Source organism: Oncorhynchus keta, unplaced genomic scaffold (assembly GCF_023373465.1).
Source record: "Oncorhynchus keta strain PuntledgeMale-10-30-2019 unplaced genomic scaffold, Oket_V2 Un_contig_1242_pilon_pilon, whole genome shotgun sequence".
NCBI lineage: Eukaryota > Metazoa > Chordata > Actinopteri > Salmoniformes > Salmonidae > Oncorhynchus > Oncorhynchus keta.
This window is the reverse complement of record NW_026277869.1, coordinates 1-12,336: the sequence shown is the minus strand read 5'-3', so window position 1 is coordinate 12,336 and position 12,336 is coordinate 1. Positions and strand designations below refer to the sequence as shown.

General features: G+C 49.6%; 1 protein-coding gene across 1 annotated transcript; it reads left to right on the top strand.

Annotated features, from left to right (window-relative positions):
- Window positions 1–4,596: 4,596 nt before the first annotated feature.
- Window positions 4,597–11,677, top strand: LOC127917928 (ubiquitin carboxyl-terminal hydrolase 32-like). Its single transcript, XM_052501101.1, has 3 exons — window positions 4,597–4,620; window positions 10,102–10,194; window positions 10,324–11,677. Exons 2-3 carry the CDS (start codon window positions 10,117–10,119, stop codon window positions 10,495–10,497), a joined length of 252 nt encoding a protein of 83 aa, XP_052357061.1. The 5' UTR covers window positions 4,597–4,620; window positions 10,102–10,116; the 3' UTR covers window positions 10,498–11,677.
- The last annotated feature ends 659 nt before the right edge of the window (window positions 11,678–12,336 follow it).

Here is a 12,336-nt window from a genome sequence, read left to right as displayed (position 1 = left end):
TACCCACCATCGCTGCAGTACCCACCATCGCTACAGTACCCACCATCGCTACAGTACCACCATCGCTACAGTACCCACCATCGCTACAGTACCCACCATCGCTACAGTACCCACCATCGCTACAGTACCCACCATCGCTACAGTACCCACCATCGCTACAGTGCCCACCATCGCTACAGTGCCCACCATCGCTACAGTACCCACCATCGCTGCAGTGCCCACCATCGCTACAGTACCCACCATCGCTTACAGTGCCCACCATCGCTACAGTGCCCACCATCGCTACAGTACCTACCATCGCTACAGTACCCACCATCGCTACAGTACCCACCATCGCTACAGTGCCCACCATCGCTACAGTACCCACCATCGCTACAGTACCCACCATCGCTACAGTGCCCACCATCGCTACAGTACCCACCATCGCTACAGTACCCACCATCGCTACAGTACCCACCATCGCTGACAGTACCCACCATCGCTGCAGTACCCACCATCGCTACAGTACCCACCATCGCTACAGTGCACAGTATCCACCATCGCTGCAGTGCCCACCATCGCTACAGTACCCACCATCGCTGCAGTACCCACCATCGCTACAGTACCCACCATCGCTACAGTACCCACCATCGCTGCAGTGCCCACCATCGCTGCAGTGCCCACCATCGCTACAGTGCCCACCATCGCTGCAGTGCCCACCATCGCTGCAGTGCCCACCATCGCTACAGTACCCACCATCGCTACAGTGCCCACCATCGCTCCAGTACCCACCCACCATCGCTACAGTGCCCACCATCGCTACAGTGCCCACCATCGCTACAGTGCCCACCATCGCTACAGTACCCACCATCGCTTACAGTACCCACCATCGCTACAGTGCCCACCATCGCTACAGTACCCACCATCGCCAGTGCCCACCATCGCTACAGTACCCACCATCGCTGCAGTACCCACCATCACTACAGTACCCACCATCGCTGCAGTACCCACCATCGCTACAGTACCCACCATCGCTACAGTACCCACCATCGCTACAGTACCCACCATCGCTGCAGTACCCAGTACCCACCATCGCTACAGTACCCACCATCGCTACAGTACCCACCATCGCTGCAGTACCCAGTACCCACCATCGCTACAGTGCCCACCATCGCCAGTACCCACCATCGCTACAGTACCCACCATCGCTGCAGTACCCACCATCGCTACAGTACCCACCATCGCTACAGTACCCACCATCGCTACAGTACCCACCATCGCTACAGTACCCACCATCGCTTACAGTGCCCACCATCGCTACAGTACCCACCATCGCCCAGTGCCCACCATCGCTACAGTACCCACCATCGCTACAGTACCCACCATCGCTGCAGTACCCACTATCGCCACAGAGCCCACCATCGCTACAGTGCCCACCATCGCTTACAGTGCCCACCATCGCTACAGTACCCACCATCGCTACAGTACCCACCATCGCTGCAGTACCCACCATCGCTACAGTACCCACCATCGCTACAGTACCACCATCGCTGCAGTACCCACTATCGCTACAGTGCCCACCATCGCTGCAGTACCCACCATCGCTGCAGTACCCACCATCGCTACAGTACCCACCATCGCTACAGTACCCACCATCGCTACAGTACCCACCATCGCCACAGTACCCACCATCGCTACAGTACCCACCATCGCTATCGCTACAGTGCCCACCATCGCTGCAGTGCCCACCATCGCTGCAGTACCCACCATCGCTTACAGTACCCACCATCGCTACAGTACCCAGTACCCACCATCGATATCGCTACAGTACCCACCATCGCTACAGTACCCACCATCGCTATCGCTACAGTGCCCACCATCGCTACAGTACCCACCATCGCTACAGTACCCACCATCGCTGCAGTACAATCTCTCCATCGCTACAGTACCCACCATCGCTATCGCCTACAGTACCCACCATCGCTTACAGTACCCACCATCGCTACAGTACCCACCATCGCTACAGTACCCTCCATCGCCACAGTACCCACCATCGCTATCGCTACAGTGCCCACCATCGCTACAGTACCCACCATCGCTGAGTACCCACCATCGCTACAGTGCCCACCATCGCTACAGTACCCACCATCACTGCAGTGCCCACCATCGCTACAGTACCCACCATCGCTACAGTGCCCACCATCGCTACAGTACCCACCATCGCTACAGTACCCACCATCGCTGCAGTGCCCACCATCGCTGCAGTACCCACCATCGCTACAGTACCTACCATCGCTGCAGTACCCACCATCACTACAGTACCCACCATCGCTACAGTGCCCACCATCGCTACAGTACCCACCATCGCTACAGTACCCACCATCGCTACAGTACCCACCATCGCTACAGTACCCACCATCGCTACAGTGCCCACCATCGCTACAGTACCCACCATCGCTGCAGTACCCACCATCGCTACAGTACCCACCATCGCAGTGCCCACCATCGCTACAGTACCCACCATCGCTACAGTACCCACCATCGCTATCGCTACAGTACCCACCATCGCCAGAGTGCCCACCATCGCTAGAGTGCCCACCATCGCTAGAGTGCCCACCATCGCTACAATGTAAACAGAAAGATGAACATCACTTTATTGGTCAATTGCACAGAAAGTCCAACTGAAATGTGACTTCCTTTTTAAACCAACCCTTCCCAAAGACACACATACATTTAGAGGTTTTGGAGAGGTGGGGTTGGGCTGCCACACTGTGAGCTGGTGCAGTGGTTGTGGGTTAAGTGCCTTGCTGAAGGGCACAATGGGCAGGCAATGGCTTCTAGGATTTGATATCAGAAACCCTCCGCTACCAACTCACTTGCCGGGCAGATTTTTTTCCGTTGGACTCTGGCTTCGAACTGGCAACCCCTCCGTCTGCTGGCTCACCTCTCTAACCGCTAGGGCTACCTGACGTCTCTGTACATGTATCTACATCCGAGTGTTTTTTTCAATACTTCACGTTGTTCTTTATTTGCAGATAGTACACCTGAAGAGGTTCCAGTTTGTGAACGGCCGCTGGATCAAGTCTCAGAAGATCGTCCAGTTTCCCAGAGAGTTTTGACCCTAGTGTTTACCTGGCCCCGGGAGGCGGGGCTTAACGGGCTACACGGTCTGCAGAGCCGCAGCGAGGGGGAGGAGCTACTGAGGATAAGAGGAGGAGAAACAGTCTCCATCTCCGCCCTGCTGGGTTCCTCAACATCCTCAAAGGTCTGTCATCCTGTCTACGTCTCAAATAGCACCCTATTCCCTTTAGTGCATAGTCCCTATGGACCCTGGTCAAATGTAGAGCACTATATATAGGGAATAGGGCCCATAGGGCTCTGGTCTAAAGTAGTGCACTATATAGGGAATAGGGTTCTATAGGGCTCTGGCCTAAAGTAGTGCACTATATAGGGAATAGGGTTCTATAGGGCTCTGGCCTAAAGTAGTGCACTATATAGGGAATAGGGTTCTATAGGGCTCTGGCCTAAAGTAGTGCACTATATAGGGAATAGGGTTCTATAGGGCTCTGGCCTAAAGTAGTGCACTATATAGGGAATAGGGTTCTATAGGGCTCTGGCCTAAAGTAGTGCACTATATAGGGAATAGGGTTCTATAGGGCTCTGGCCTAAAGTAGTGCACTATATAGGGAATAGGGTTCTATAGGGCTCTGGCCTAAAGTAGTGCACTATATAGGGAATAGGGTTCTATAGGGCTCTGGTCTAAAGTAGTGCACTATATAGGGAATAGGGTGCCATAGGGCTCTGGCCTAAAGTAGTGCACTATATAGGGAATAGGGTGCCATTTGAGGCACTCCTCTCTCAATGGAATCTTGCTGCTTTTTCGGTCATTCAAGTTGACTGTTGATTCCAAGTCCCTGATTTTAGCTTGATGCCAAGTCATCTGCAGTGGTTTTCTGTTGTTAAACAAACCAGTCCTTCAGAGTGAGGTAATGAAACCAGAGCAAGCGTGTATTTATTTATATTCATTAGTGTACAACACGATACACCGCATAGCCCCATATACCCAGGAAGAATGAGGTCGAGCTGTTTTACTGAGCCCCGCTCTCCCCTCTCTCTTCATCTGTTTCCACAGCCTCTCCAGCGTCAGGCAGGAAGTCAGCCCCTCCCTCCTTCATCAGCCGTACCAGCAGCCCCTGCAGCAGCCCCAAGACAGGAGGAGGCAGTCCAGGGGCGCGGCCACAGACAGACCCACCTCAGGCTCCCCCAGCTGGCCAGCCGCCACCGCCTCTCCAACAGCAAGGAGAACCTGGAGGGTAGTACCAGGGAGAGGGGCAGCGGCCCTGACACAGAGCCCAGGGAGGGATCACCGCAGGCGGACACGGAGGGTGGGCTCGTGGGGGTGATGAGTGGAGGTTTTGGGGAGGTCGGGGTGAGAAGCGGGCCAGAGATGTCCACCACAGATGCGCCCAGCAGCCTCAGTAATGTTATCGTGATGAACGGGGACAGCGGTGGCCATAGCAACGAGGTACTAAGCACGGAGGCCAGTACGGAGCCCAGCACGGACCTAGAGACCACTGCAACAGCCCAGCTGCACCAAAGAGACAACAGCCTGAGAACATCTACAACTTGTATGCAATTTCAGTGAGTACTTCCAAAACTGCTTGGAGTTTAGCCTCCTAACCTATGCTCGGGAAGATTGATTTAGTTTGATATGAATCAAATCAAAATCAAATCACATTGTATTGGTCACATACACATGGTGAGCAGATGTTATTGCGAGTGTAGCGAAATGCTTGTGCTTCTAGTTCCCGACAGTCCAGTAATATCTAACAATTCCACAACAACTACCTAGTTTGCCCCGGTGATGCTTTGTGCAGACCGCACCACCCTCTGGAGTGCCTTGTGGTTGAGGGCGGTGCAGTTGCCGTACCAGGCGGTGATGCAGCCCGACAGGATGCTCTCAATTGTGCATCTGTAAAATTTGTGAGGGTTTTAGGTGACAAGCCAAATTTCTTCTGCCTTCAGTTGAAGAGGCGCTGTTGTGCATTCTTCACCCCGCTGTCTGTGTGGGTGGACCATATCAGTTTGTCAGTGATGTGTACACCGAAGAACTTAACTTTACACCTTCGCTACTGCTGTCCCGTTGATGTGGATAGGGGGTGCACCCTCTGCTGTTTCCTGAAGTCCACGATCATCTCCTTTTTGTTTTGTTCACGTTGAGTGACAGGTTATTTTCCTGACACCACACTCTGAGGGCCCTCACCTCCTCCCTATAGGCCGTCTCGTCGTTGTTGGTAATCAAGCCCACTACTGTTGTCATCTGCGAACTTGATGATTGAATTGGAGGCGTGCATGGCCACGCAGTCATGGTTGAACAGGAGTACAGGAGGTGGCTGAGCACGCACTTTGTGGAGCCCCTGTGTTGAGGATCAGCGAAGTGGAGATTTGAGATTTGTTGAAGGCACCTGGGAGAGGCCTGTCAGGAAGTCCAGGACCCAGTTGCACAGGGCAGGGTTCAGACCCAGGGCCTCAACCTTAATGATGAGCTTGGAGGGTACTATGGTGTTGAATGCTGAGCTGTAGTCGATGAACAGCATTCTTACATAGGTATTTCTCTTGTCCAGATGGGATAGGGCAGTGTGTAGTGTGATGGCGATTGCTTCGCCTGTGGATCTATTGGGGCGGTGCGCAAATTGAAGTGGGTCTAGGGTGACAGGTCGAGGTGATATGATCCTCGACTAGTCTCTCAAAGCCACTTCATGAATACAGAAGTGAGCGCTACGGGGCGATAGTCATTTAGTTCAGTTATCTCTGCCTTCTTGGGTTTTATTTTATTTTATTTCACCTTTATTTAACCAGGTAGGCTAGTTGAGAACAAGATCTCATTTGCAACTGCGACCTGGCCAAGATAAAGCATAGCAGTGTGAACAGACAACACAGTTACACATGGAGTAAACAATTAGTCTATATACAGTCTATATACATTGTGTGCAAAAGGCATGAGGATGTAGGCGAATAATTACAATATTGCAGATTAACACTGGAGTGATAAATGATCAGATGGTCATGTACAGGTAGAGATATTGGTTTGCAAAAGAGCAGAAAAGTAAATAAATATAAACAGTATGGGGATGAGGTAGGTGAAAATGGGTGGGCTATTTACAGATGGACTATGTTCAGCTGCAGCGATCGGTTAGCTGTTCAGATAGCAGATGTTTGAAGTTGGTGAGGGAGATAAAAGTCTCCAACTTCAGCGATTTTTGCAATTCGTTCCAGTCACAGGCAGCAGAGAACTGGAACGAAAGGCGGCCAAATGAGGTGTTGGCTTTAGGGATGATCAGTGAGATACACCTGCTGGAGCGCGTGCTACGGATGGGTGTTGCCATCGTGACCAGTGAACTGAGATAAGGCGGAGCTTTACCTAGCATGGACTTGAGGATGACCTGGAGCCAGTGGGTTTGGCAACGAAAATATGTAGCGAGGGCCAGCCGACAAGAGCATACAGGTCGCAGTGGTGGGTGGTATAAGGTGCTTTAGTGACAAAACGGATGGCACTGTGATAAACTGCATCCAGTTTGCTGAGTAGAGTGTTGGAAGCCATTTTGTAGATGGGTAAGTTTGGCGGCGTGAGTGAAGGAGGCTTTGTTATGCGAATAGAAAGCCGACCTTGATTTGATTTTCGATTGGAGATGTTTGATATGAGTCTGGAAGGAGAGTTTACAGTCTAGCCAGACACCTAGGTACTTATAGATGTCCACATATTCAAGGTCGGAACCATCCAGGGTGGTGATGCTGGTCAGGCGTGTGGGTGCAGGCAGCGAACGGTTGAAAAGCATGCATTTGGTTTTACTAGCATTTAAAAGCAGTTGGAGGCCACGGAAGGAGTGTTGTATGGCATTGAAGCTCTTTTGGAGGTTAGATAGCATTGTGTCCAAGGACGGGCCGGAAGTATATAGAATGGTGTCGTCTGCGTAGAGGTGGATCAGGGAATCGCCCGCAGCAAGAGCAACATCATTGATATATACAGAGAAAAGAGTCGGCCCGAGAATTGAACCCTGTGGCACCCCCATAGAGACTGCCAGAGGACCGCCCTCCGATTTGACACACTGAACTCTGTCTGCAAAGTAATTGGTGAACCAGGCAAGGCAGTCATCCGAAAAACCGAGGCTACTGAGTCTGCCGATAAGAATATCGTGATTGACAGAGTCGAAAGCCTTGGCAAGGTCGATGAAGACGGCTGCACAGTACTGTCTTTTATCGATGGCGGTTATGATATCGTTTTGTACCTTGAGCGTGGCTGAGGTGCACCCGTGACCGGCTCGGGAAACCAGATTGCACAGCGGAGAAGGTACCGTGGGATTCGAGATGGTCAGTGACCTGTTTGTTGACTTGGCTTTCGAAGACCTTAGATAGGCAGGGCAGGATGGATATAGGTCTGTAACAGTTTGGGTCCAGGGTGTCTCCCCCTTTGAAGAGGGGGATGACTGCGACAGCTTTCCAATCCTTGAGGATCTCAGACGATATGAGAGGTTGAACAGGCTGGTAATAGGGGTTGCGACAATGGCGGGCGGATAGTTTCAGAAATAGAGGGTCCAGATTGTCAAGCCCAGCTGATTTGTACGGGTCCAGGTTTTGCAGCTCTTTCAGAACATCTGCTATCTGGATTTGGGTAAAGGAGAACCTGGAGAGGCTTGGGCGAGGAGCTGCGGGGGGCGGAGCTGTTGGTTACGAGGTTGGAGTAGCCAGGCGGAAAGCATGGCTACTGGGTGGGTACAGGAACAACGGTGGCCGTCTTGAAGCATGCGAGGACAGCAGACTGGGACAGGGAGAGATTGAATATGTGGGAAAACACACCAGCCAGCTGGTCTGTGCATGCTCTGAGGACGCGGCTGGGGACTGCGTCTGGGACGGCAGCCCTGCGAGGGTTAAATCATTCTGGATTAAAAGCCTCTGAACCAAATGGCACCTATTCCCTACATAGTGCACCCTATTCCCTACATAGTGCACCCTATTCCCTACATGGTGCACCCTATTCCCTACATAGTGCACCCTATGCCCTACATAGTGCACCCTATGCCCTACATAGTGCACCCTATGCCCTACATAGTGCACCCTATTCCCTACATAGTGCACCCTATTCCCTACATAGTGCACCCTATTCCCTACATAGCGCACCCTATTCCCTACATAGCGCACCCTATTCCCTACATAGCGCACCCTATTCCCTACATAGCGCACCCTATTCCCTACATAGCGCACCCTATTCCCTACATAGCGCACCCTATTCCCTACATAGCGCACCCTATTCCCTACATAGCGCACCCTATTCCCTACATAGCGCACCCTATTCCCTACATAGTGCACCCTATTCCCTACATAGTGCACCCTATTCCTACATAGTGCACCCTATTCCCTACATAGCGCACCCTATTCCCTACAAAGCGCACCCTATTCCCTACATAGCGCACCCTATTCCCTACATAGCGCACCCTATTCCCTACATAGCGCACCCTATTCCCTACATAGTGCACCCTATTCTCTACATAGTGCACCCTATTCCCTACATAGTGCACCCTATTCCCCTACATAGTGCACCCTATTCCCTATATAGTGCACCCTATTCCCTATATAGTGCACCCTATTCCCTATATAGTGCACCCTATTCCCTATATAGTGCACCCTATTCCCTATATAGTGCACCCTATTCCCTATATAGTGCATCCTATTCCCTATATAGTGCACCCTATTCCCTATATAGTGCACCCTATTCCCTATATAGTGCACCCTATTCCCTACATAGTGCACCCTATTCCCTATATAGTGCACCCTATTCTCTACATAGTGCACCCTATTCCCTATATAGTGCACCCTATTCCCTACATAGTGCACTATGTGCCATTCAGGTATCATGGGAGGTAATAGGAGGTTCTCTCTCTGTCTCCACAGTGCCATTCAGGTATCATGGGAGGTAATAGGAGATTCTCTCTCTGTCTCCACAGTGCCATTCAGGTATCATGGGAGGTAATAGGAGGTTCTCTCTCTGTCTCCACAGTGCCATTCAGGTATCATGGGAGGTAATAGGAGGTACTCTCTCTCTCTCCACAGTGCCATTCAGGTATCATGGGAGGTAATAGGAGGTTCTCTCTGTCTCCACAGTGCCATTCAGGTATCATGGGAGGTAATAGGAGGTTCTCTCTCTGTCTCCACAGTGCCATTCAGGTATCATGGGAGGTAATAGGAGGTTCTCTCTGTCTCCACAGTGCCATTCAGGTATCATGGTAATAGGAGGTTCTCTCTCTGTCTCCACAGTGCCATTCAGGTATCATGGGAGGTAATAGGAGGTTCTCTCTCTGTCTCCACAGTGCCATTCAGGTATCATGGTAATAGGAGGTTCTCTCTCTGTCTCCACAGTGCCATTCAGGTATCATGGGAGGTAATAGGAGGTTCTCTCTCTGTCTCCACAGTGCCATTCAGGTATCATGGGAGGTAATAGGAGGTTCTCTCTCTGTCTCCACAGTGCCATTCAGGTATCATGGTAATAGGAGGTTCTCTCTCTGTCTCCACAGTGCCATTCAGGTATCATGGGAGGTAATAGGAGGTTCTCTCTCTGTCTCCACAGTGCCATTCAGGTATCATGGGAGGTAATAGGAGGTTCTCTCTGTCTCCACAGTGCCATTCAGGTATCATGGTAATAGGAGGTTCTCTGTCTCCACAGTGCCATTCAGGTATCATGGGAGGTAATAGGAGGTTCTCTCTCTGTCTCCACAGTGCCATTCAGGTATCATGGTAATAGGAGGTTCTCTCTCTGTCTCCACAGTGCCATTCAGGTATCATGGGAGGTAATAGGAGGTTCTCTCTCTCTCTCTCCACAGTGCCATTCAGGTATCATGGGAGGTAATAGGAGGTTCTCTCTCTGTCTCCACAGTGCCATTCAGGTATCATGGTAATAGGAGGTTCTCTCTGTCTCCACAGTGCCATTCAGGTATCATGGAGGTAATAGGAGGTTCTCTCTCTGTCTCCACAGTGCCATTCAGGTATCATGGTAATAGGAGGTTCTCTCTCTGTCTCCACAGTGCCATTCAGGTATCATGGTAATAGGAGGTTCTCTCTCTGTCTCCACAGTGCCATTCAGGTATCATGGGAGGAGGACACTATGTGACCTATGCCAAAAACCCCAACAACAAATGGTACTGTTACAACGACAGCAGCTGTAAGGTAAGAACACACACACACACACACACACACCTCGACTAATAGACAATTAATCTAGCAAACCAGTTAGTAACTTTGAAGCCAAAACGAGCCATTTTTAAAGCGCGTGCTTGTTTGCCGTGTCCTCCCTAGGAAGTGCACTCGGAGGAGATGGACACGGACTCCGCCTACATCCTGTTCTATGAGCAGCAGGCGGTGGACTTCTCTCAGTTCCTGCCAAAGACTGACGGCAAGAAGATGGCCGACACCACTAGCATGGACGAGGACTTTGAGTCTGACTACAAGAAGTACTGTGTCCTTCAGTGATTTCACGATCACACAGTCTTCCACCGACCTAGCGGTCAACCGTCAACCGTCAGCATTATGCCTGGAACTCCTGGACAGACGGAAAGGGCACAGTGCTTCTTCAGCCGGTCTCAACTGGGCTCCCAGGAAGCACAAAATGGTGTCTTTTGGCCGAGTCATCACAAACTGAACCACTTGATTGCCGGAGCGGTTGTCATGTTTTCGGATACCGCAAGATACCCCCTTGTTGTTCTGTCAAGAGAACAACATTGAAGACCCATTTTTTTTTTTTTAAAGCACTAAGCTGTTGCACATTGAGCCTGAGGAAACTCTCCTGTGTGTGTGTGTGTGTGTGTGTGTGTGTGTGTGTGTGTGTGTGTGTGTGTGTGTGTGTGTGTGTGTGTGTGTGTGTGTGTGTGTGTGTGTGTGTGTGTGTGTGTGTGTGTGTTATATTGTCAGCACATGAGCTGATATTGCTTCCTTGTTGCGTATATTTGTCCCCTGCAGCCATCAAAACGTGTCCACATACCTACATAATGTCTGTCTCTATAACTCACTATAGTGAAACGGTAGAGATTATACTAATATTATTTTAGCGATTAAAAGGGGTTCTCCAAAGGTTTTATTTTCCTTCTTCAGTAATGATACTGTCATTTAAAAAAAGAAACCTCCTAATTCTACCTCACTGCATTTCATTGGCCAATTGGAACGGCCAAATATTTTTGACAGTATTAAAACCTCACCCACTTCCTCCTTTTGATGACCGCACACACACACACACACTTTGAAAAATAATAATCTCCCTTTATGAAGAAAGATTCCACCAAATTGAGGGGTTTGACCTTAATTTGACCCCTTGCCAAGCAACTTCCTAAAACAAAAAAGTGCAATTGCTGATCAATGTACCCACGACATCGAATGACTTTAGGGCGTTCACTGTAGTCATTTTAACTCACAAGCTTGAGTTTAAATCTTGGTTATGTTGTGACATAGAGGATGTTTCAAAGATAATATATATATATACATATATTTATTAATTAATATATACATATATTTTTATTGTTTTCTCTTTCTCCAATTATTTTCTAGAGTTATTTTTATCATTGCAATTATTTGTATGTACATTTTTGTTAATATAAGGGTTGTTCTCATCTCTGGTGTTTATCTACAGTGCGTTGTAGGAGCCACTCTGAGACTGTAAATGAATAGGGCCACATGACACCCTATTTCCCTAGTGCACTACTTTTGACCAGGGCCCAGGGTTCTGGTCAGAAATAGTGCACTACTGAAGACTACCTTCACAAAGTATTCATACCCCTTTGACTTATTCCACATGTTGTTGTTACAGCCTTTGTTTCTCCTCTCACCCATCTTATTGAAAATTAAATACAGAAATATCTCATTTACACAAGTATTCACACCCCTGAGTCAATACGTATTAGAATCACCTTGGCAGCGGTTACAGTTGAGTCTTTCTGGGTAAGTCTCGTGTCAAACTCATTCCACGGAGGGCCGAGTGTCTTGCGGGTTTTTGCTCCTCCTTTGTACTTAATTGATGAATTAAGGTCACTAATTAGTAAATAACTCCTCTCACCTGGTTGTCTAGGTTTTAATTGAAAGGAAAACCTAAAACACAAAGACATTCGACTCTCCGTTGAATGAGTTCCACACGCCTGCTCTAAAAGCTTTGCACACCTGGATTGTACAATATTCTTTTAAAATGTCTTCTAGCTCTGTCAAGATGGTTGTTGAGCATCGCTAGACAGCCATTTTCAAGTCTTGCCATAGATTTTCAAGACGATTGTCAAGTCAAAACAACTTAGTCCAGTCAGGAACATTCAATGTCATCTTGGTAAGCAA